Source organism: Pseudochaenichthys georgianus, chromosome 14, assembly GCF_902827115.2.
Source record: "Pseudochaenichthys georgianus chromosome 14, fPseGeo1.2, whole genome shotgun sequence".
NCBI classification, from domain to species: Eukaryota; Metazoa; Chordata; class Actinopteri; order Perciformes; family Channichthyidae; genus Pseudochaenichthys; species Pseudochaenichthys georgianus.
In genome coordinates, this window is record NC_047516.1 from 29,879,484 (window position 1) to 29,905,985 (window position 26,502).

The 26,502-nt window shown below is 40.2% G+C and overlaps 2 protein-coding genes across 2 annotated transcripts in view; both read right to left on the reverse strand.

Annotated features, from left to right (window-relative positions):
• kcnip1b (Kv channel interacting protein 1 b) overlaps positions 1-23,864 on the reverse strand; it is an 80,810-nt gene extending 56,946 nt beyond the window's left edge. Inside the window, exon 1 of the mRNA XM_034099789.2 lies at positions 23,845-23,864. Coding sequence (XP_033955680.1) covers positions 23,845-23,849 — 5 coding nt within the window. The 5' untranslated portion in view covers positions 23,850-23,864. The remainder of the gene's footprint in view (positions 1-23,844) is intronic.
• hrh2b (histamine receptor H2b) lies at positions 1,743-23,273 on the reverse strand. The gene is made up of 3 exons (XM_034099788.1): positions 23,170-23,273; positions 3,515-4,333; positions 1,743-3,287 (listed from the first exon to the last, which is right to left on the reverse strand). Exons 2-3 carry the CDS (start codon positions 4,130-4,132, stop codon positions 2,808-2,810), a joined length of 1,098 nt encoding a protein of 365 aa, XP_033955679.1. The 5' UTR covers positions 4,133-4,333; positions 23,170-23,273; the 3' UTR covers positions 1,743-2,807.
• Positions 23,865-26,502: the final 2,638 nt, after the last annotated feature.

Sequence of the window (26,502 nt, forward strand, 5' to 3'; positions counted from 1 at the left end):
CAGGCTGACATGCTTAACTAACAATAATGCTTAATTTATTATATCTGTCTATCTAGCATAACATCCCAATAAGCTGCTAGCAACTGTAAAACACTAGTGCTAGCTAATGTTTGGCAAACTATTAAAAGTGAGGCTATTGCAGTAGACCTAACGTTAGTCTAGTAGCCTCGCTTCTAATATTTTGCTAAACATTTGCTAGATACATGTTGGCTAGCTAATGAGCTTCACATATCAACCTGAAAAACTGCGAGGCTCCACTCGCAGCCCCCCCCCCCCCCTCCGCACCACAGTTACGGAGCGTCCACACTACAGCTTAAAAAAAAGCTTGGAGCTGGGCGTGTCTGGAGCTTGGGGATTTTATTCAAGCAACACGACCAACAACATGAATCTCCCGCCCCCGACATACAAAGCAAAAAACCCCGGGGATTTTATGGGAGCAATATATATATAAACTCCCCAAACAGGCGAAAACCTACCAGTTTCCCCCACTGTCTCTGCCACCTCCCTCCATGCCTGGTTCCTCCGGTTTGTATCCCGGTAGGTGAAGAGGGTCTGGTCATACAAAACCGGGTGATTTGCTACGGCGATAGTTAGTTTCTCCTCCAACTTTTTTTGAAATATAGAAATGAACGGCGGGATATCTCTCCCAGCTGAGACGCGGTTTGATTGGCTACGGCTTGAGCTGTCAGATTTTCCGAAACGGGATTTGATTGGCTGGCGCTGGCTACTCTGCTACCCACAATTCAGTTCGGCGAAAAAGCGAGGCAACGTGACGTCACCCCATTGAAAGTGAATGGGCAGATTGGAGTTTTCGACGCTGTCGACGCTGTCGTGTGGACGGGCCGTTACTCCGCTGTGAGACGCTGCACGCACCCCCAACTCTGACTGACTTCCCGCGTCCCTGTGTAACTGGGAAACTGATAGAATTAGATCATAAGATCGTGGTGTTTTTGCAACTTCAGCATAGGGGATAGGGATGTTTATTGAACTTCGGTTTAACACATGTATGGCTCTGCCGCTCAGCGCTGCTGCTTGCTTCAGTCTGTGTCTGGCGTTCTTTCGCACCTGCCTGTAATCGGAGAAGGTCCCGCCTCTCTGGCTGGCTCCCGCCCGGAAAATCTTCAGTAATAGCCTATCAGATAGCGCTGTGGGCGGGACATTGCTCGTGTACACAGAGTGGTGATTGTAGCCAGAGAAACGGCCGCATCAGAGCCAAAGTTTTATCGGCAATTTGATAAAAAAAGGCTGATACCGATAATCGGTCAAATGCGGAATATCGGCCCCGATAATCGGCCAAGCCAAGCCGATTATCGGTCGACCCCTAATCATAATCACTAGTTTCAAGTCCACTTAAATACATTATGATGCTCATTTTGTAAATGTTGGTCGCATTGGGAGTAAAATAAACGATAAAGCAGGTTAGGTGCATTAGGGCGTGGCTACCTTGTGATTGAGAGTTTGCTTCCATGTTTTTCTTTTGGTTTTCAGTCTTTTAATTTTACAACTTTAATTCTTTACTTTTGTTTTCAGTACATGAAAGTTAAGTGCACATTTTATTCACGCCTAGAAATGCGATATTTTGCATTCAGTTGTACTTAGCTTCATACAAAGAAAAAACAAGATGTCTTATATAAATGTTATGCAATCAAAAAAAGTATGGCGTTGTATTGTCACATTATTTTAACCTTTGCTGTACATGAGAATAATCCCCAAAAGGATATAAAGTACATATCCAAGCAATCTTTTCATGGATGTAGATTTTATTGTATTTAATCAAAAATGATATTGTGTCCGTCCAAGCGTGACTTGTTGGGAGCAGCTGTTCTGTCCAGTTGCAATTCACCTGTATATACAGGAAGTCATAAAGGTCACCGTGCCGAGGTCAAGTCAAACATATACACATTTTGCACATAAAAAATAAACTTGCTGGTCACTTATTCACTTTAATTGGCAGGGCTGAGGGGAGAGAAAATAAACACTGTCTCCAGGAAAATCACTGGGAAACTTACTGAGTCATCTATTTATTCCACTCTGCCGTCTGTCTGCCCTTTATTTCAAATTACATTTTTCTTTGCTTTTTACACCTGTCTTATAAACAGACAATTCAGTACTGTACATTATAATACTTTGGTAACACTTTCTATGGTGCCCATTTCTATAATGCATTATAATAAACATACTCAATATGTTTAGCCCGTAAAAGTGTCTTTGAGTATCTTGAAAAGCACACTATAAATGAAATGTATTATATTGCTATTATTATTGTAATGCATAAAAATATGCTCAGAGCACTGTATACGTATTTATTAATGATGCATTATAGTAATCACAACAAATTGCTAAGCATATTTTAGTAATACTTATTATGTAATACTTAAAGCATTAACCTTCATTGTCACACGCTGACTGATTGTGTTTAAGATTTCCTTTAGTTTTAATATATTATGGTTGTCTTATAATACATTATAAATCTGATGTAATGCACTGCATTGTGATTCTAACTCTAAGCTGTCATTGCATTTATCATTGGAAATGATTAAAACAATGTGTAATGAGGTGCCATAATCAGATTAAGACCCTGTTTTTGTATTTTCATAATGCATTATCCACATTGGTGCCAAAGAAAGTGTTATCAATACCCGGTACATTAACACAAATGCTGTGCCGATATCTTGAATGTTGTGTTTTGAGTTGTACACATTATCTTTGGCACAATGCGTAACATCTAAGTGATAGTTAGCATGTTCATTTACAACATGTTGCTGCAGGTTTACAGTCCAGCAGAACAACAACAGGTCCATGGCAATTCAGCTTGGCTCACTCGGGATACCATTTATCTCCTGTGGAGTGACGGTCTTTGCGTCAGTTCCATTATTATCCATGTTTTTATGTTTCTCAGACTGTTGGGAGACCATTTGTCCATTAGTAAAGGTCAATCGTTTATGAACTGACACATGAGTGAGCTGCAGTTTTCTGCGAAACGACCCTCTGCAGCGAAGCAGCTCTGTGTAGGCCTTGCGGAAATCCCTGTTGAAGGCTGGATACAGGATTGGGTTAAGAGCCGAGTTAAAATAGCCCAGCCACAGGACCACAGAGTTAAGAGTATTAGGGGGGTTTGTATTTTCCTTTATGCCCATGCAGGTGAATAAGGTGAAGTAGGGGAACCAGCAGATGACAAAACCCCCCAGAACAGCGACCAATGTCACTGTAGCTTTGTGCTCCCGAGCTATGGCTGCATTTGATGCGGAGCGTGCAAACGACGGAGTGGCAGCACGAATTCGCCTCACCTGAAAAGAGCCGTAAAGCAAAGGTTAGAGACACAGAAAATGAAATAAGTTCCATCATCAACAAGTGAATGTGACTGAATGCTATTCTTTTATATGTCCTTTCCAATAAAATGACATTCACTAAAAGAAAATCATATTTTGTATCGATTTCCTTAGACGGATACAAAAAGTGACCTTTTACATTGCGCCTGTGCATGTTTTACAGAATAAAAAAACAAAACACTGACCTGTTCTCGTGCCACTCTGAATATGCAAAGATACATTCCGCACATAAGCAGCAGAGGCAGGTAAAATGTGCCAAAGGTATAAACGAGAACATAGTTGTTATTCCATTCAAACTGGCAGTAGTATCCCTCTTTGTCCTCCCCCATGCCCCAGTCTGAGTGCTGCACTCTGTAGTCTGCTGTGTTCCAGCCCAGGTGGATGGACACAAAGGACACTGCTAGTGACAAAGCCCAGATGGTGATCAAGGCCAGTGTCACCCTCAGACGGGTAACTCTCCGGGAGTAGCTAAGGGGAGCTGTAATGGCTAAGTATCGGTCCACACTGATGGCCACCAGGGTGAGGATTGAGGATGCACAGAGCAGCACATCCAGAGAGATGTAGATGTTACACAGAGCTCCTCCGAGGGGCCATTTCCCGCTGCGCAGCTCCACGCTGGCAGAAAAGGGCAACACCAGCAGGCCTAGCATCAGATCCGTCACCGCCAGGGACACAACGAAGCAGTTAGAGATGCGCCACAGTCGACGGCTGAGTCCCACAGCCAAACACACCAACATGTTCCCACCGACGGTCAGAATGATGAAAGTCACCAGAACGAGCGAGCGGAGAGCCATGGAGATCATGGTCACCTCCACTCCTTAAACACAGTGCTGTGGTTCGTTCGCTCAGGAAACGGGCTCACCAAGGACAGGTCACTTTTCCATCAGACACCTTTCTACATGGCTCCTTTCTTTGAAGGTATTCAGGATCAGTAGTAGATCATTGAGTGTAAAGCACTTCAAAGCCATGTGTTTTCCCACAGTCCCAGGGCTGTTAACACTTTCCTGGTGATAAAAAAGAACAGTGGTTATTAATTAAAAAATCACGTCATAATATAGATACATTTTAATAATTGTGAATTTCAAAGTTAAGCATGTTTATCGTTCTTAGTTCATGGATCGCATTTAATAATAATCTAAAAAGGACATCATGCTTTAAATAATGTATTGACGTACATATGCGTCAGACAAAATGCATGCAAAAAAATGATACTAGTGTGCTTGCTTTGTAATTGTTACAGATGTCTAAACTGTTTGTATACATCCCTACATCTAGAAAAGGTTAACTTGTCTAACTTAAGGTGGTGTTGTGTAGTTTAGCTTTCTTTAAACCCAATCTTTACCATCCCTGTTACTCAGAAAAAAGAGAATGTCGAAAAGCTGAACGCAGGTGGCGAAAAACAAATCTCCAGGTTCACTTTGAAATTTATAAAGAGAGACTTGGCCTTTATAATTTGGAATTGAAAAACGCACGACAATCATTCTTCTCTGACATCATTACCAAAAACAAAAACAACGCACGTGCCTTGTTTGCTACCGTCGACAGACTAACTAACCCCCCAGTGTCAGTAGCCTCTGAATTTCTAACCAACAGGGCGTGCAATGATTTTGCCTCCTTTTTCACTGACAACATTCAGAAAATCAGACAAGCAGTCAGTGCCTCTGCATCAGGAACAGCAAATGTGCTGTCTCTGTGTCCACTTAACATCAATTCAGACATCATGACACAATTCCATCAGATTAATGATAAAAACCTAGAGGACATTATACAACTTCTGAAATCCTCCTCCTGCTGCCTTGATATTATTCCAACAGGATTTTTCAAAGATGTTTTGCCCTGCATGGCCTCAGAACTACTTCATATAGTAAACAAATCTCTTCACTCAGGTATTTTTCCACAGGCCCTGAAAACTGCAGTCAATAAACCGCTCTTAAAAAATAATAATCTAGATGCTTCAGTAATGAACAATTACAGGCCCATATCAAACCTGCCATTTCTAGGTAAAATCATTGAAAAAGTTGTTTTTCAACAATTTCTTGCATTTAAATAGTTGTTTCGATGTGTTCCAGTCAGGCTTTCGTCCAAACCACAGCACTGAGACTGCTCTTGTAAAGGTCTTTAACGACATCCACTTAAACACAGACAGTGGCAGAACTTCAGTGTTAGTATTATTAGATCTCAGTGCTGCGTTTGACACTGTTGACCACAGCATATTACTAGACCGACTGGAAAACTGGGTGGGACTTTCGGAAACAGTTCTAAATTGGTTTAAATCCTACTTAAAGGATAGAAACAACTTTGTTTCTATAGGTAAATACACATCTGAGTTGACAAATATGACATGTGGGGTTCCTCAAGGCTCCATCTTGGGGCCTCTTCTCTTTAACATCTACATGCTACCACTGGCTCAGATAATGAAGAACAACAAAATAAGTTACCATAGCTATGCAGATGACACACAAATTTACGTAACAATTTCACCAGGAGACTATGCTCCAATTCAAACACTGAGTAAGTGCATTGAACAAATCACTGACTGGATGTGTCAGAACTTTCTCCAATTAAACAAAGATAAAACTGAGGTAATGGTTTTTGGAGCCAAGGCAGAACGTTTAAAAGTTAGCGCTGAGCTTCAGTCTGCAATGTTCAAACCAACAGATAAAGCCAGAAATCTAGGTGTAGTCATGGACTCTGACCTGAGTTTCAACAGTCACATTAAAACAGTTACTAAATCAGCCTACTATCACCTAAAGAATATATCTAGGATTAAAAGACTAATGTCACAGCAGGATTTGGAAAAACTTGTCCATGCCTTTATCTTCAGTAGACTCGACTACTGCAATGGTGTCTTCACAGGTCTCACTAAAAAATCTATTAGAAAGCTGCAGCTGATTCAGAACGCCGCTGCTCGAGTCCTCACTAACACTAAGAAAGTGGATCACATCACTCCTGTTCTGAAGTCTTTACACTGGCTTCCTGTGTGTCAAAGAATAGATTTCAAAATATTGCTGCTGGTTTATAAAGCACTGAATGGTTTAGGCCCAAATACATTACTGACCTCCTGCTAAACTATGAACCATCCAGATCTCTCAGGTCTTCAGGGACTGGTCAGCTTTCTGTCCCCAGAGTCAGAACTAAACATGGTAAAGCAGCGTTCAGTTATTATGCTCCAAATATCTGGAACAAACTCCCAGAAACCTGCAGGTCCGCTGCAACTCTTACTACTTTTAAATCCAGGCTGAAGACTTTTCTTTTTGTCGCTGCTTTTAATTGAACTATTCATATCTTAAACTGCACTGTAACTTTTATCCATGTACTTTTTCTTGTAATGTTTAATTGAACTATTCATATTTTAGACTGCACTGTAACTTTTATCCATGTATTTTTCCTTAAAGTTTATTTTATTAGTTTTTCTTTTTTAATGCTTAATGTCTTTCATTTTTTTTTTGTAAAGCACTTTGAATTGCCTTGCGTTGAAAAGTGCTATATAAATAAACTTGCCTTGCCTTGCCTTGCCTTTCGGTAACTATATCCCAATTCGACCACCTTCCGAACAGACACCATACAGGTGCGTATAAATCCATTCAGCCCATCAAGGAAATAATGAAAACAAAAAAGTTAACTTGCAGAGGAACGCCGGGTAAAATCCAAAGAATAATACATTATCATTAATAATTTGCATATTCAAACACAAGCAACATCAGTAGTACCAGAGCCATATAATAGAAGAGTTACGACGTTATCTCCGTTCACTCCAATGGACCAGTTTTTTACAGCAATGGCGGATCGTGGAGCCTCTCAATAGTTCCAATAGCTTGCCGCTAACTTCCGCATGCATAATAGACCGTTCGTGATGGACTTTTGAAGGTAAGAAGACGTTTAAAGATTTATATTGCGGATATTATCAGAACATCTGAATCAAGTTAACTACACATGTGTATTAAAGGATGTTAGTGGATTATCCCTTCAATCAGTATATTTAACGTTTACAGATAACAGATTAGGCTAGAATGCCGGATAAAGTTAGCAACACACGTTAACCACGAACAGCCTATTAATCCGTTCTCCTAATGTTATTTCCTCCAACGTTGTGGAATTAGAGAAAAGGGGCTTCTTAACGTGCTTTTATCCGGGGTGGAGGGAGTTACATATTAGTTAAATATAACATTGGGGCGTGTGATTGTAGTGGGTGGAGGTGGTGAAATGAGGATATCCCTCTTGGAGTTCAAGCTTCTATAATATAGTTAACGTTACTCAATAATAAGGAAGAGAGCTATTCTTGTGATACATCGCTATTGCTATGGATTTAGAGTGGATATTTGAGACTTCTAAATAGTAAACAAAAACATAACTTATGGGTGAGTGTTTTTAGCTGAGTCATATTATGTCTTTGTGATTCTGTTGATTATTACCTGTCTGTATTATGTTGCAGCTCAGCTGATTTTGGATTGATGGCAAAGGGAGAGGGACTTAAGTGAGAGTGAAAACACAAGGTAAGTTTAAAATAGGTCAGCAATTTCCCATCCTATAGGTTGCTAGATGTATCTAACCCTTTCTCCTGTCTCCCTCTTTCAGCATAAGAACCCCAGGGGGATTCAATGGAGCCTGAAGACCTGCAATGAGACCCTCACCCTGAGCCTGAGTCTCAACTCCCAGAGCTTTGCAAGCCTCTCCCTGTTCCTTATTTTGATTAAACAGACGTTAAGCTTCCCAATGGTGTGGTCTTCGTTTTGTGAACAATATGACAGGCACAGACAAACTGCATGCATGCTATTCAATGTGTATTGAATTCCATGTATTTGCAATGGATGTTCCTAAAACAACACATTTAACATCATCATCATCATCATCATCATCATCATCATCATCATCATCATCATCATCATCATCATCATATGCTGCTGCTGCTGCTGCTGCTAGTCCTTTGATAGTCTCCTGTCCTTTCTGAAAGCCATAAAGATGACATTAGTCATTTAGATAACGTGTGTCCTCAATTACCAGGGGATTACTGAAACTACCATGAATTTAAGAAAATAGTAGAAATTAATCTAATCTGAATTTTAAAGCATTACTTTAGATCCCCTCCCTCTAAATGTATCAATAAACATTAGAAAGTGATGCTCCTGACTACCATACAAGTTTAAGAAGATAATATTGGTTTTAAAGAATGCAAAGCTATAAATAAACAGCAACAGGCTCTTTAACCAAGGCACTGTTAGCCTAACATGTATACTAGTTGTTCACACTAATCCTAATATTATCACTTAATACTAGCAAATTCTATTTTATTTTTTAAAACATATTGATGTAAATACATACACATATCGATTTGTTGTATAAATATTGCAAATCAAAACCTTTATTCACTAATAATTACCAAAAATCGTAGTTCTATCTCCTGTTATCATTGCATTCACATTGCTCGCCATGAACTTCCGGGGAACGATCCTCGTCTACATGAACCACGTGACGATAACCGTTTTTGGACTTCCGTTGTCGTAACTCTTCTATCTATATGGCGCTGAGTAGTACAATCCATTATTGTTTAACCAGATTCACAAAATCTCAGTTTTCCTCATGTAATGACAATGCTGATGTTTAGGCTTTGGTTGACATCTTAAAAGGTCTCATGTCATGCTTTTCCGGTTATTACCCATCCCCTTGTGTGTTATGAAGGTTGTTCTGCATGTAAACGGTCTGCCAAGTCACAAACCCTCAAAGTACACCCTGTAGCGAGTAAAACTCTAACACAGAAAAGACCTGTCTATGCTGCCCCAGAACGCCACGTTGGAGATTTCTCTTGCCTTCCTGGGTACAGTGACGTGCCCATACCCAAATGGAGCCATTGGTCCATATGGACCAATCCGTGGAGCTACACACACACACACACACACACACACACACACACACACACACACACACACACACACACACACACACACACACACACACACACACACACACACACACACACACACACACACACACCACACACACACACACACACACACACACACACACACACACACACACACACACACACACACACACACACACACACACACACACACACACACACACACACACACACACCTGTGACTCGCTGGGGGGGGGTGCGGGGGTGCTAGTGGTAGACTGAGACTCATCAGAACTTGTGGGCGAGCTGACCAATCAGAGCACAGTGGGCTCACAGGGAGGGAGGAGGGGAGGAGGGCAGGAGCTCCAACAAGCCGTTTAGGACAGAGTGAATACACATACTATACAGAGATGCTGAATGAGAAACCCATGTGAGTTTGGAAAATTGCACAATGTACATCTATTATAGTAGACCAACAATGGAATTATGATCAGTAGAAATGGCCATGACATGGGACCTTTAAGAGTTATATACTAAAGCCCCTAAACTGACAAAACTGACAGTCTTATGAACAATACAGAGGGACTAGTTTTGGTTCTAAACATGATATCTGCAGGATTTAGGCTGTCCTACACAGGAACACTGATCATTGGTATAACAAGAGATAAAGGGAATAGGCCTCAATATAAACATATAATGAGGTTGTGGAGCTCTTTCCTAGAAAAGGGAACATTTAAAAGAGACAAAGAGAGATACAGCATATCAAGCAAGTGTGGGCTGTATATTGCATCACTCTCAGGCTAATTCAAGACAAGATCTTAAAAAACGATAAAACATTCTGCCAAAGTCTTAGGAGTAAAGTCAACAAGAGAAACCAACAACATACTGTAATGTCAGTATTAGCTACTTTTGGAATGTTAAGGAGATGCATTTATATTTTCCCTGATGACTTTGCATCCACAAATAAAGCCATTCTCTATTTACGATAAACCCGTTGAATATTAAAGTAAGTACAGGAGTAAAATAAGATCCATCTGGAGCACCAGACTGGCGTTTTACTCTGAGGTGAAAGCTCCAGCTGTCTTGCTTTACAGGGAAGCTTTGCTATTTCATTTTTAAATTAGAAATGCATCTAAAAATAACAAATCCTTTTAACAAGTGCAACCTCAAACGGAAACGTTTAACAACAGCAGGAATGATGTTTTATGAAATGAATCCAATATGTTTGTTTATATTTCACACGTTGCTCTTGCATCACCAGCATGCATTACATGTCATCTGTGGAAATGTTTCAAGAAACCTTAAGGGTTACTTTGGTATATTGTCATATTAATTTATATACTATTGTTTGTTTTATGTTTCTATTGCTTGTTCTTAAATTCTAGTATCTTAAAGTTTATTTTAACATTTTAACATCATTGTCTATTTTCTGCTTTTATTGGTGCTTTACTGAGCACTTGTCTGCATGATTGTATAAAATGTGCTCGATAAATAAAGTTGAGATGAGATACTGTCACGATTCTTGTGTTGTCACGTTTTTAGTTTTGTGTGTCTGGTAGTGGGTGTTTTTCTGTTCTCCTTGTCATGTTTTCCTCCCTGTGTATTGTCTGGTCTTTCTCCCCGTGTTTTCCTGTCTGTCGTTAGTTTCCCTGGTGTGTCTAATTTCCTGATTGTTTTCACCCGTCATCCCTTCTGTGTCTGCTATGCTCATCAGCGTCAGTCCCGCCCCTGATTGTTCCCACCTGTGTCTTATTGTCAGGTGTTTAAATTCTCCTGTCTCCCAATGTTCATTGTCAGTTCGTTTTTGTCTCTTGCCATGGTCAGATCTTTGCTCTTGTCTCTTGCCACAGTCAGGTCTATGCTCTCTTTGAGCTATTGTAAAGTTTTGTTCCTCACCACGTGAGCGATTTTCATTTTGTTCTTATTTGTCATCTCAGCTAGAGATTCAATAGTGACTTTTTTTGTTCATCTTGCCTGTTTTTGGAATAATAAAGTATCTTACCCATACTTTACCTCTGTCTCCCGGGTCGTGCAATTGGGTCCTACCTCCTAAGTGCCTGAGTTCTTAACAGATACCATTGGCCAATAGTAGTCCAGCTCCAATGAGCCTGACTGCTGCTTGACAGTGTATACATTCTGCATGTTTGATAATGATGTTTGCAATTTGCCATCTGCTTTCTTATCACAGCAACTACGCCTTCTGATTTACTGTATCCCATAATCGAATTCTCAGTAGTCTCAGCTTTCTAGCCGTACAACATTTATGCAATTAACATATTTTTCAGGGACACGCACAACCTTCCCTCATCCAGCACCAGTCACTTTTCTACCCATCTCCGCTGCTACTGCACTGAAACTGTACTTTGAGCATTTTTCTAATTTGCACAAAAAATACTTACATTAATGTTAATTCATGTTCTGTGGACTGTTTTTAAATATATTATTAAACCAGCACTTATTGATACTATTACTTAGTTGTATACCCCGTTTATCTAGGCCCTTTTTTGTATCTTGTTTTATGTCACACTGTGGGACTGCGGGAAACGGTATCTCGAGATTTCTGTATAACACATGTAGAAATGTTGACAATAAAGCTGACTTTGACCCATAATGCACAACAATTAATAGCAAAATAAAACCTTTGTACTGTTTGCAAAAGACTACGGTTTCTGTGCCAAGTGCATGGACATAGCATAAACCTGATTGGTCAAAGGGGAAGTGCACCAGCTGCTCTCACCCCTTAATTAGGAGCCTGGTAGTCTGAATAACCTGGAATCAACTCATATACTTTATACATTACTCTTAAACAAGGATTTGACGTTAACTGAGCCGATTGGGGAAGACTTTGCTGAGTGTCTCTTTTTTGGTAATTACTGGTCAACATATTTACAATTGATAATCAGTCATATGCACAGGCACATCTTTAGAAATATACATTTATGTTGGTTCTGACATCATGGATCCTTACATATGTTCTTTAATTTAAAATAAGTCCCCCCAACACATAATATACTGATCTCCTTTTTCAGTTTAAAAAAAGTTGACCTTTCTTTCTTAAAGTAACACTTGTGTACACACCTTCCGCCTCTGATAACATCATATAATATGACACTCAAGAGGCTTTGTTTAACTTGGCAAAGACTCATTATTAATACACACAGTGATACAAATGCAATATTCTATGGTTATTACAGATGTCCAAATGTATGATACCTGTTAAACAAAAACAAACCGCTTGCTCTTTCATGTTTAGCTTATTCTTTGTATGTCAAATGTATGGTATCTACAAACATAATGACGAACAGATTGCTGGGTTGTTTTGTTTTATGAGTTATTGTCATCCATTCAGGGTTTTCCAAAAACGATATCATCCCTGACAGATATGATAACATCAAGTGTATACTTTGACAGTGATAACAACAGTGACAATAAAGTTATATTGTTTGGGTTAGGGTAGACACAATTATAATGGTGTTTAACAGACATTTTTATAATGATACATGGGATAAGAGCCTTTTTGTACAGATGTTTGCATTTCAGATGACATACTGGTATACTTGTTGTTGGTACATTTTGTTTGTGACGTAAGCAGCCTGAATGAAATATCTGCAGACAATATTCAGGACGGAATAAAAGTATGGTGCTGCAAACCATGTTTCACGGTTATTCTTTGTAAACTATTTATTTATTGAATTATTTAATCCTAAAAAAAATTGCTAGTCAAACCCAGGTCAAAGCACAGCATTGTGTTCATTGTAGTAAATATGCAAATACAACTAGGGATGCTCGGATCGATCGGTCACCGATCGAGATCGGCCGATACTCACTCTCTACCGATCGATCGGTGCTCTCTCTAAACATGCCGATCGCGAGAGGCATGACGTAAAATACATGACACTTTTCTCTGTGCGCGGCAAAACAAGCTCGCCAAAATGACTTCACCAGTCTGGCAGTATTTTAAGGTGTCCGAAAAAGACAGTAAAATAGGCAACGTGTGTGAAGCAGAAATCCTGCAGCTCCGCCCGCTGTGACGGACCGGTGAGCGGAGCGAAACACACAAGAGTTAGACCTAACACACTTAGCTATTTTATCTACCTCTGGAACTAGCTAAACTAGTTATTAATATATTTATTCTTCGGGTCACTCATCACTGGATCAGTGAGCTGCATGAGATACTGACCGGCTGTCAGGAGAGGGAGAGAGAGGGGGAGAGAGAGAGGGAGAGAGGAAAAGAGAGTGCTTCCGCTCATTTCTCCCGTGTTATTATCCAAAGTGAATGTACACTTGAATAATGTACATCATTTGAATGTAATAATTAAGTTGATTGTTGTTTGTGGAAGCTCCAGTGAATGAGCCCCATTAACTGAGTTTTAAACATCACTTTAAATGGAAGATTTAAAGTGATGTTTAAATCTTCCATTTAGGCCCGCCCACTCGATCGGATCGGCATCGGCCGATACTGATTCCGGCGATCGGCCCCAAAATTGGCGATCGGAGCATCCCTAAACAGTCCATCAGTGGCGGCCGGCCCATAGGGGCGCTAGGGGCGCCGCCCCACCTCTTGCCAGATACAAAATAAAAAATAAAAATAAATATTAAATAAAAAAATATATATTTAAAAAAAATATATATTTTATATTTTAATTTTTAATGAACAAGGTAAATATCATACAATTAGTATCACAAAAATGTATAATCTACAATACAATCTCGTTTAAAATTGTGTTACGATGTCTAAAGTTACTGATAAGTCACCTGTTTCCTGCCTGGCCTTGCCCATGGCATTAGTTTATCATTACGGGGCAGAGCCCCCGAGCGAAACAGCAGCAACCAGCAGGTTGCAAAAGTCTCAATAGTAAACTGTGCCGCCAAAACATAATTTCAGCCAATCAGCGCCGTCAAATATTTTGGTCACGTGGGCGCTCACGTTGGCGCCCATGTTGCTTACGTGCGTTGACGTGAGGAGTTGTTTTTTAGACTCGTGAGTGACCAAGGTGACGCAGTATTTGGATGAGAATGGTGTGCAGGTGGAGTCGCCGGAACCTCGGTCCGCCAAAGAGCTACTCTCCAATCCTTTTCAAAGGAGAAGTTTGGGAGATAAATTGATACTTAAAGACCTTGGACCGGACCAACCCGATTTTTATATATCACAGCAAGCTCGTGAAAAAGACAAAACGTATCAACAAGGCTTCTCACATGGCTAGCTGGATGCAAACAGGTAAATGCTATCTTTTGTTTCACATGCTTGCTCTTCAAACAGCCGGGGACAGATACGATCTGTTCAGAAACTAGACAAAAGTTAAACAAGTACAAACCACATACTGTCTGTGTCATGGAGAATACAGTCGCTGGTTTATTTATGTCTGTAGGCCGTTGTTGTGAGTGTGGACGGTCGGAGCATATATAGCGTTAGCTTAGCCAAGCTCCATTCAGGGAACAAGCATTCTAAAAGGTTTTTCGCCTGCCGTCTGTCTGCAGACTTGTCAAAGCATTAATTCATGGTTTTTACTAACTGGTATCCAGTGTGAGAAAAAGTTTTTAGAGAGTACTTGTCCATGGACAAGTGAGTTTGGCAATTTACTTGTCCGAATACATTTTTCACTTGTCCAGAATGGACAAAAATTGGGGCCACTGGAATCTTCTTCTTCGTCATCGTATTTTACACTTTCCCACGGTTTTTACGACACCGCTAACGTAAGTGAGCGGTAAGATTTTACTGCATCACACATAGGGTTGGGTATCGTTTGGATTTTAACGATTCCGGTTCTGCTTTTCGATTCCGGTTATTTTCGGTTCTCGATTCCGGTTATTTGAGTGGGTAAAAATAAGTCCCATGACAAACTGGGAGAAAAATATATTTATGAAAACATTAAGTCAAATCTGTATTCCTATTTACAAATCACTTCATACTGTTTAATTTCTTACAGTTATTGAATACAATTATATAAAAATAATCTCTGCATTGTTTAGTTAGTTCTAAGTGGTGCAGTTTGAGAATGTACAATTGGCCCAGTCTCCTCTGATGTTACACTGCAACCTGCCTGTGAGACAGAGTCCAACGACACATCTCCAACACATAGGCCTAATAATAATAATAATAATAATAATAATAATAATAATACATTATTATTATCTCAAAAAGAGAGATGCTAACAAATAATCTAGGAAGTTTAACCACTTGGATTAAACCGGAGGTGACAAGTCTCTGTGTCATCCTGGACTCAGATTTGAACTTCAACGCCCATTTAAACAAAGTGATCAAAATAGCTTTCTTTCATCTCAGAATCATAGCGAAGGTAAGACCATTCATAAATCAAAATGATGCAGAGAAGCTAATTCATGCTTTTATATCTAGCCGACTAGACTACTGCAATGCACTATTCACTGGTCTCCCCAAGAAAGCTATTGGAAGACTCCAGCTCATTCAAAACTCTGCAGCTAGACTACTAACGAATACCAAAAGGAGGGAACACGTTAGTCCTGTCTTAGCTACTCTACACTGGCTTCCTGTAACTTTTAGAATTGATTTTAAGGTGCTTCTCCTAATATACAAAGCTCTAAATGGACAAGGACCCAGCTACATTGCTGACTCTCTAATTAACTACACACCTGCCAGAACACTGCGATCATCAGATGCAGGTCTATTAGAGGTCACCAGAAAGAGTAATAAGAAGATCGGTGATGCAGCCTTTGTAAACTACGCCCCAAAACTGTGGAACATGTTACCCAACAATATTAGGGAAGCCAATACATTAGGCATTTTTAAAAGGCAGCTTAAAACCTATCTCTTTAGCAAAGCATTTTACTGATTTTACACTATTATACTGCACTATTCTCTGTGATTGACATTGCACTATTTCTCTATGTTTTATTCCCCATGTTTTTATTTTTAATTATTTTATCCCACTTTATGCTTTGCTCTTGCTGCTTGTTTTACACTGATTGTATGTGTTATTTTGTACTGATGTAAAGCACTTTGAACTGCAATGTATGAAAAGTATGAAAGGTGCTATACAAATAAAGTTATTATTATTATATTTATAGCCTATAGGCCTAGTGCTTTTCTACAACTCAAAGACGCTTGCACGCGTACACATGTCCTGCAATACACATGCTGCAGCTGCTCACTGTTTGTAAAAGTAAATAAATAGTATTTTCATTTCAATAATGTACTTTCTATACCCTGCTTCATAAACAATACTGACATGCCTGTGCTCCTCCGAGTCTGGGGGTCCGGGGATGTGAGGACAGCACGAGGACACAGACAGGGAGGCTGCTTCACTTCATAAAAGGAAATGGCGTCAATATTAACAACTCAGGAGCTAAAACGCTTAATAACCTTCATTACGTGTTAGAGAAAGAACATAAGAAAGTTTGACAAAGATGAGGCTGTTAAACGGGCAGCGGATCCGCTGTGTGTAGAAAGAGAGAGAGACGCTGAGCTGCACCATGCAGCGATCGGCTGATACGGAGCATAGAGAGAGAGAGCTGCAGTCCGCGGGGCTCGGCCTCCTGTCCTCACAACTCTTATTAATCCCGGTACCGGACAATTGTTATTTGTTCCTACTCGGAACCGAGTTTTGCTTCCAAACCCTGCCACTGTGCTACACTTCCCACCCCGCTCCGCCCCCGTCTAACTGTACAGAAAGCGGCGAGATGCATTTCCTTATGAATCGACAAGCAGAACCGAAACTAACATTTCTAAACGAACAATGGCGGACACGGACAATTTGCGAATGAGTTCTGCCTTTTGTAAACTGAATTTATCAATAATTTGTTAAAAAATCAGTGCGAAAAACGTCACTTGTCCGCCGGACAAGTCAATTGAAAGATCTACTTGTCCGATATTGCAAATAACACGTCCCGGACGCTGGGACGTGTACTTTTTCGCACACTGGTATCAGTATGTTGTTACGTCGGCATCATTTAGAAACGTGTATTACAATTTAATATTTAATCACGGTAAAATATGTTCATGTTGCTGTAGCTCCCGAGCCAGTGCGTCTTGTTTGAATGATGCGAGTAAACACAGCTGACAGCTGCGGTGAAACTCGAGCGACTAGAGCGATGCGATAGGAGCGTTTAGAGCGAAGCGAATATTCGCATCGCGTCCGGTCTGAACGCAGCATTAAAGCGAGCTCCGCGCTGCACTGGAAACGCGCCATTACATCACCAGAAGTCCTAATTTAAGGGGTCATTTCTCCCAAAAAAAATGTTTTACTCACTCTATCAATAGCCCCACCAAAAATATTTTCCACCAGCCGCCACTGCAGTACATCAAGATATAATAGGTATCTAAAGGATACAAACATTGACGAAGGTGTATGCATCAACAATTTCAGATGTTAGCATTTTTGTTACAGTACATCAAATGGGCCCAGATATGTAAAAGGACCTAAAATAACTACCTTTGCTAAATAGGAGAAGACACTCAAAGGGTCAAATTGTCCTTGATTTTGCATACCATTGTCATCGTTCTGCATCAATTTGTAGTTGTTTTGTGTAATTATGAAGCCATTTTGCAGCGTAGCAATTGTTTTACAAATGTTGGTCTTTTCGCACCTTTGGAGTGCTTAAGAATATTTTTATTAATTAATTGTATTTATAATATAGAGGTTTTTCTTTTTATTGTTATGTACATGTGGTCGCTCAACATGTCAATATTTCGGGCCCTGTGTTCAAATATAAAAGTAAAAAAACCAACGTTTCTACACTACAGACTTCTTTTAGTACCAAAAACAGCAAACATTTGTGAGCTTGTCTCAAATACAAATAATTCCACTTTCCTCAGGCGAATAGTTACATAATTTATAGTAGCAATGTTTCAGTTGTACCTGGCCATTCAGGGAATTCAAGGTCTTAATGTTTTTTTAATAATGTCAAAAGATGACCCTCAGGGATGAACACTTCTTGTTTCCATGGTGACATTGGGTTGTTCACTACTGACAGAGTTAAAATCGAGTTGCAGCTGTCGTTAGCCTGCTGCTCCCTTGATGCTATGAACCAGACTTCACACTGGTAGAGGATTTCATATTAAACTCAAATACTAACCATGTTGGTCTCCTTTTTCATATTGCCTAGTTGTAACAGAGCTTATCAGGTGAAACACAACACCATTGTTCCATGACGAGAACATGAGATCCTTTGAAATGTCATTGAATAATTAATTTGATTCCCAGACAGTCAGAAGCCTCTTTAACACATGCAGTGCAAACCTGAAGTTATCTAGAATTACCTGGTAAAGCTGTATGGGAAAGTGGTTCAAATTATTTAACCGGACTTTAACACAGATTAGACAGATTTAAACAGATTAACCCTGCCAGTACAAAGTCTGTGTAATTGAGTAATGCGTGAATAGAGCCGCTCATTGTCAGGGGCTCTTACAGCGAGTGGTGGGTGTTTTCTACTGTAGCTGATGTGAAATGGTAAAATATATATTAATATATAAATATAAACACATTTGAAGGTGAAGAAGAAGGGTCACATACAAAAATGATGTCCAAATGGTTGGTGGAATTTCTGACGGCAATGGCAGATAATGAAATTGTCCAACGAGTTCAAGAAACGGTAAGTAGCTACATGTACGTGACCATAATGAAATCTGCTTCCTGTCTTGCCTCCTCAACGCTCTACAAGGTGCCAGCCTTCACCTAAACCAAACAAAGTTACACTTACAAAATGTTCCAGACCTGAATCTCCAGAAACTTTTCAGAGCTCATATAATGCAGCTCCACTATGACAAGATTATAATAATCTGCTCTAATTTTCTATTACATAAGAAGAATGTAACCGAAAATAAACATGTAGTGGCATGACTAATATATTTATCATTATTATTAAGTTTTATTGGCTGTTTGTGCAATACGCAGCATTGCCCATTGCCTACGTTATTGCTTGTCTCATCTACAGTGAATAAAATACATCCTGTTTCTGTTTGGCATCTGTTAATAATGATAGAAGTACGTATATCTGTATACAAACGACAGAGAACAGGTCGGGGAATAAAAAGCATCATTGAATAAATTTCCCTCCTCACCTCATACCTCAAAGGCAAGGCAAGGCAAGTTTATTTATATAGCACTTTTCAACACAAGGCAATTCAAAGTGCTTTACAAAAAATGAAAGACATTAAGAAAATGGTATTTAAAATCAGTCATTAAAAAGAAAAGTTAATAAAAGAAATATTAAAAGAAAAAATACATGGATAAAAGTTACAGTGCAGTATAAGATATGAATATTTCAATTAAAAGCAGCGACAAAAAGAAAAGTCTTCAGCCTGGATTTAAAAGTAGTCAGAGTTGCAGCGGACCTGCAGGTTTCTGGGAGTTTGTTCCAGATATTTGGAGCATAATAACTGAACGCTGCTTTACCATGTTTAGTCAAAGACCATACCTACAGGGTAACTTGGAGAGGGTCCGAGTCCGACCCTTGTCAATTAACTACAGGGGTCCCTCAGGGCTTTGTTCTTGGTCCCCTCCTCTTCTCTTTGTACACAAACTTGCTCGGATCTGTCATTAGCCCGCATGGTTTTTCATACCACTGCTACGCTGACGACACCCAATTAATTCTGTCCTTTCCCCGCTCAGAGACCCAGGTCGTCGCACGCATCTCTGCTTGTCTAGCGGACATCTCTCAGTGGATGTCTGCTCACCACCTCAAGCTCAACCTTGACAAGACTGAACTGCTTTTCCTTCCGGGAAAAGATTGTCCTACTCTTGACCTGACTATCAACATCGGCACCTCTGTTGTTTCCCCGACTCAGACTGCAAGGAATCTGGGTGTGACCCTAGATAACAAACTGTCCTTCACTGCAAACATCGCTGCTACAACCCGCTGCTGCAGATACACGCTTTACAACATCAGGACGATACGTCCCCACCTGACCCAGAAAGCGAAGCAGGTTCTGGCCCAGGCTCTCGTCATCGCACGCCTAGACTACTGCAACTCCCTCCTGGCTGGTCTACCTGCATGTGCCATCCGACCTCTGCAGCTCATCCAGAATGCAGCGGCTCATCTGGTCTTCAACCTTCCTAAATTCTCCCACACCACCCCGCTCCTCCGCTCCCTTCACTGGCTTCCGGTAACTGCTAGAATCCAATTCAAGACAATGGTACTTGCGTACCATGCTGTGAATGGATCTGGCCTTTCCTACATCCAGGACATGGTTAAACTGTACACCCCAGCACGTGCACTCCGCTCTGCATCAGCCAAACGGCTCGCTGCAAACGCACTGCGAGGGGGACCCAAGTTCCTATCCTGGCTCCAAAATGGTGGAATGAGCTCCCCATTGAAATCAGGACAGCAGAAAGCTTGCACATCTTCCGGGGGAGACTGAGAACTCATCTCTTTCGACTCCACTTTGATCGATAGAATTACTAACAAAGAATTGCTAACAAAGCACTTAAATATACTAATAAAGTGAGGACGACGAGCATGCAGATGAGCTTCCCTGAGACGGTTTCTGACAGTTTGTGCAGAAATTCTTTGGTTATGCAAACCGATTGTTGCAGCAGCTGTCGGAGTGACTGGTCTCAGACGATATTGGAGGTGAACATGCTGGATGTGGAGGTCCTGGGCTGGTGTGGTTACACGTGGTCTGCGGTTGCGAGGCCGGTTGGATGTACTGCCACATTTACTGAAACGCCTTTGGAGACGGCTTATGGCAGAGAAATGAACATTCAATTCACGGGCAACAGCTCTGGTGGACATTCCTGCTGTCAGCATGCCAATTGCACGCTCCCTCAAAACTTGCGACATCTGTAGCATTGTGCTGTGTGATAAAACTGAACATTTTAGAGTGGCTTTTTATTGTGGCCAGCCTAAGGCACACCTGTGCAATAATCATGCTGTCTAATCAGCATCTTGATATGCCACACCTGTGAGGTGGGATGGATTATCTCGGCAAAGGAGAAGTGCTCACTATCACAGATTTTTTCAGATTTGTGAACAATATGAGAGAAATGGTTATTTTGTGTATATAGAAAATGTTTTACATAGGGCCGGGACTTTAACGCGTTAATTAAGATGAATTAATTACACAAAAATTACACGTTAAAAAAATTAACGCATTTTAATCGCACTTTAAATCACACTTATTTTTGCACAGCGGAACGTTTCTCACTGGATGAGTTTCAGGCGTACCGATTATACTGGAGCACCAACTAACGTTCATGACTTCAGCATGGGACTTCAAACAACAACAAACCACGGTGAACAATAGTCAAACATGAACGAACAAGCTGATGAGACCGCTTTGGTCGGCCCTGTGGATGGGAAATTTTGTTTTAAAAAACGGACGGATGGAAGCGTCGATAAGAGCACGGTTGTGTGCAAATTATGCAAAAAAATATTTGCATAACACCGCAGCACATCAAGCCTAAAGTATCACCTAAATGCAAAGCATGTAGCAGCTAGCATGTACGTTAGCCCGACTCCGAGTGCAAGGAACCACACCCTGACCCAACCCACACTCAACCAGATGACTGGTTTCAGGGCCAGGATAAGTAAGTCCACGTCTGAGAAAAATAAACAACTCCGTGGCTCACTGGATTGCACTCGACTGTAGACCACTTGGAGTAAAATCCATGTGAAAATTGCTTCTCACTGTTCTCAGGTCAAATATGTATATTTGATTAAAAATGCGATTAATTTCGATTAATTAATTACAAAGCCTCTAATTAATTAGATTAATTTTTTTAAATCGAGTCCCGGCTCTAGTTTTAGATCTTTGAGTTCATCTCATGAAAAATGGGAGCAAAAACAAAAGTGTTGCATTTATATTTTTGTTCAGTGTACTTATATGATTCTGTTTTCTTCAAGTTTGTATCTTGTTGGTCGAACACACTTATTGTAAGTCGCTTTGGATAAAAGCGTCAGCTAAATGCAATGTAATGTAATGTAAAAAAAGTTAACCTGCTGAAGTTCATGAGTCAACAATGTGGGACAACAATGTGGCAAGACATCCGGCCCAGAAAAACACAAGGTGTGCCAACAATTCAACAGCATGTGAAAAGTGAAACTACTAAGATGAGTGTTGTAAAAAATATTTGGCCAATTTTCCAAAGTCACGTCCAAGGAGAAGTTATATGATATGTGTACAGTGCATTTTGATCCTTGCCTTCCTCGTCCTAATGAGCTTATTGAACTTTATCTGCACTGAAGGACAACATTTTTGTATCCCATTAGCTTATGCAGGATGTGCTGTTTGCATTAAGCAGACCAGTAACATCTTTTAAAGAAACATACACCTAATTGCCTTGCAGCTGACTGGAACAACTCCCACATGATCGCTAATAATCTTATTACCAAGATACACCGTCTCATTTTTACTGTTAAAGTCAGCAAGAAATAATGATGCAATAAAGTTGCATAAATTATACTGTATTTTAATACAGATTAAACAACCAATCAGAAAATAAATGTATGATATATACTTCAAATTACATAACATAGACCTGCACGACCGAAACACATTGGATCAATCTTTTAGAAATGATGAATATTGGATGTAATGTAGAATACAAGTCTAAAACCATGCCTGTCATCCCACTTGCGGCTAGAAACATGTAAAAAGTGTTTTCAACTGCGTAACAAACTGACCATCCAAGACAACCATATTGTTCTAACACTGAATCCAGAAACTCATCCTCTTATATAGGGCTCAGACATACAGCGACTTGTATGGAGAACAATTAACATGAAACCACAGGTGCAACAATTATCTTACAACAAATGCAAAATATTAACTGGCCTTGAGAACAACTTTAGTGCACTGGAGTTAACTGCTGGATCAAGACTAAACCACCTACCTGCAGGCTCACTAACATCATGTAAATGTGTAACCAGAGAAAATAAAACACAAATGAATCACTAAACACATTCATACTTTTCTATACATATACAAAGGTTTTTTTCTCATTATGATCTAGCTATAAACAGTTGTGTAATTTCCTAAAGAAAGTAGTTGAAATCGTGTTGACTCACCTCACATTGTTGTTCTTAAAAAGGTCTGTGTGATCCCAGCCTTCCTCGCAGAACATGAATGATCCCACTGCTTCCTTAATCCTGCTTAAACGTATTTCTCTCTTTCTCTCAGTCTCTCTGTATCCCCTCCCTCTCTCTCCCTCCCAATGTCTTTATCCTCATAGACATGTGCAGAGTGACACATGTAACCTATTGTGTGCTTTAACTCCCTCTAGTGCATCCATATGTTGATTGCTGGTAGGCATTTTCACTGTTGTTAGGGCTTACATTTGTTTTCTTCTTACAAGGGTATTGTCCAATTTCAAGGGGCTCAAGAGTATTTCAGAAGATTATGATTGCATTTAATTAAACAAAGATGTATGCATTTATTTATTACTGGAGCATGTATGGCCTTGAAAATGAAACCACAAAAAATGAGTTTATACATATTTATTGAGAGTGAGATAAAAATGCTCTTTAAACATGTTGGTTCCCTAATAATGAATTATTGTAGTACCCTTTACGGTCTTAATAATACATCAAATTCAATAGGTGTTGTCTTTGCCCAACTGCAGACAATTAAGTTTCAGTTCTTGGCCCTCCAAGGTGAAAACGTTTCCGCAGCCCTGTCCTATAGTATATCCACAATTGGAGAAGGAAGCACAAGATTAAGTGCAGAATATATGAGATAATCACCTCATGACATCACCTGCTGGACCAGACCGTATCGAGGGTGGATTGACCGCCCAGGGAGAAGAATGAGGCGAGCCACGATGGAAGCCAAGCTTACCGTGCTAGGATCTAAGGCCGTTCCGGGCTTTATCAAGGCAATGATTAACAGAACATTGTATAATCCTTTGTTTTGAGAATAACAATAACTGATCCTAATTAAATATGCATCTTTAATGTAATTGAAATTTTGATATTATTGATGTCTCTAATTTTGTTGTGCAAGACGTTTATGTGTTTATTGGCACTACATTTAAAGTCAGAGGATCACAAACTGTAATTACAGTTCATTCTATGGGAGGCAGATGAATGTCAATCCACATTTCATTACAATCCAACCAATATTGATTGGGATATTTCAGTCAGGACCAAAGTGGACTGACTGACAGGCTGTTGCTAGCATGGTGAAAAGTACAAGCAGCAACATTAGGGCACAAATAAACATGTTGACAGCCTGGAACAACAAACGGTTTGGGTCTCTTATTCATGATTAATGCACATCTGGTGAAATTGTATTGAAATCACCCATTTTAATGAAGAAAAGGCTCAAAGCAATGCATAATGAGGGGTGTGGCAACACAGGTTTTAGGAATAGTTTCAAACTATATTATCATAACGTGTCTACTGATACTAGTCATTACACTGGTCATCAAACCCAATAGGTCAATAGTTAGTTAGAGTATAATTATGATGTATTTTTTTAGGTTTTTGTGATTCATGAAGGTCATAGCATAGCAATAGTCTCTTACTTGGCTTGAGGAGTGTTTTTTATTAACTAGCCTTACTGACATAGTACTCAGGGCTCGAGCTTAAGGACGTCCGAAAAAAATAGGGACGGGGAGAAAAAAAAAAAAATTGGGACGAGAGTTACAATTAAAGTACCCTGCTAACTCTACTACGAACGGCGATGAAAATGAAACTGACTGCACGTTTTGTGTAGAACACAGTTATTAAACCTCCTTGTCAACATAAACACACACGCACAAAGCATTTAGCAACCCGCGAAATACACACACACACAGTACGTAGCTACAGCTGTGCCGCTGGCTGTCAGCCACCCGCACAGCTGGCTGTGATGCCTCGAGCTCAAACACACTCAGAACGTAGCTAGAACCCGCAAATTCCTGGCCCGCGAATTCGCGGGTCTAGCTATATACTTAGTGTGTGTATTTTGCGGATTGAGTGATGTACAATGAATGACAATGGCATCCCATGGAGGAATTCAGCAATTTTTTACCATTACATCGAGAAAACGCACAGCAGAACCAGACCCTGGAGCGCCGGCCTCTGACCTAAGGACACAGCCACAGCTGTAACAGGGAATTCAACCCAAGTCAATGAGGTAAGCTTTCTCGTATTAATGTTAACGTTACCAGTTAGTTAACTAACGTTAGACTGATGTATTGTTAACACCAGAGATGGGGTCGTTACTAAAAAAAAGTAATATATTACATATTACTTAAAAGAAAAGTAATATATTACACTACTTCGTTACTCTCTATATAAAGAGAAAACTCGTTACTTTATTCGATACTGTACTCGTTACTTTACTCGCAGGGCCGGCCCGCCCCTCCCTGCAGGCAGATCACGCAGACTGCTAAAGTTTCAAATGTTCTCTTTAGTTCAGTTTCCATTGTCGCATAAGACTGATACACATCCTGAATGTTTTCCTATCTGACCGTGGCTGTCCTCTGTCTCCTGCTATCTGTATATTTTGCGCAGTCTATCTCTGCTCACGCTGTTGCGTCGGCGTGTTCTCCTGCGTGTTGGCCATGTGTTGCACTGGAACCAGACACCGCAAAGACTTCAGCCGAGCACGTACGAACTGCGCATGCGTGAGTGGCAATAACTCTCCTTACCAGCAGGCGGCAGTAGTGTGTATTCATCATTCAAAACAGGCAACAACCGGAAAACAGAGAAGAAGAACAGACTCCGTGATATAAACAAACAACAAATAGCTGTGCGTTAGCTTCACCTTAGCATGTGTTCTTTGCAGGTGTTTGTTGAGGTTTGATGATGACTGATTTTAGTAAGTAACGAAGTAACGCGTGTCGGGGCAATGTTAGTAACTGTAGTGTGATTACTGAATTATAAAAGTAGGGCGTTACACTACTCCGTTACCGACAAAAGTAATATTATTACAGTAACGCGTTACACCCAACTCTGGTTAACACTAGCCACTGTAACCAGCCAACAGCCGTTTTACAGTGAGTGAGATGATGATAACCTTACCTTAACTATGAGGAGTCAAAACTCCGCAACAATATATATCCATATATTATACACATTTCAAAATATTTATTCTTATAGTCACAATATAACATACTTTAAAACGTTTTCATTTTATGGATTACAATGAGTAAAATGTTTTTTCTTTTTATTACAAACATAGATAGACCCAGGCCCAAGGCTCCAGAAGGTACTGGATGAGGTTGGACCTGGAAACACCTGGCAGAATGTCCAGCTCAACAGGAGGGAAACGGACAATTCCACCTTCAACTCACTAAAGCTCCGCCTCATTAACGACCTGTGCAGGTTTCTGTCAGCACGCTTTGGGAATCTGGAGACAGGGATTCTGAAGGCAACCTCCACCCTCTTTGATCTGTCTAACTGGCCAGAAGACAC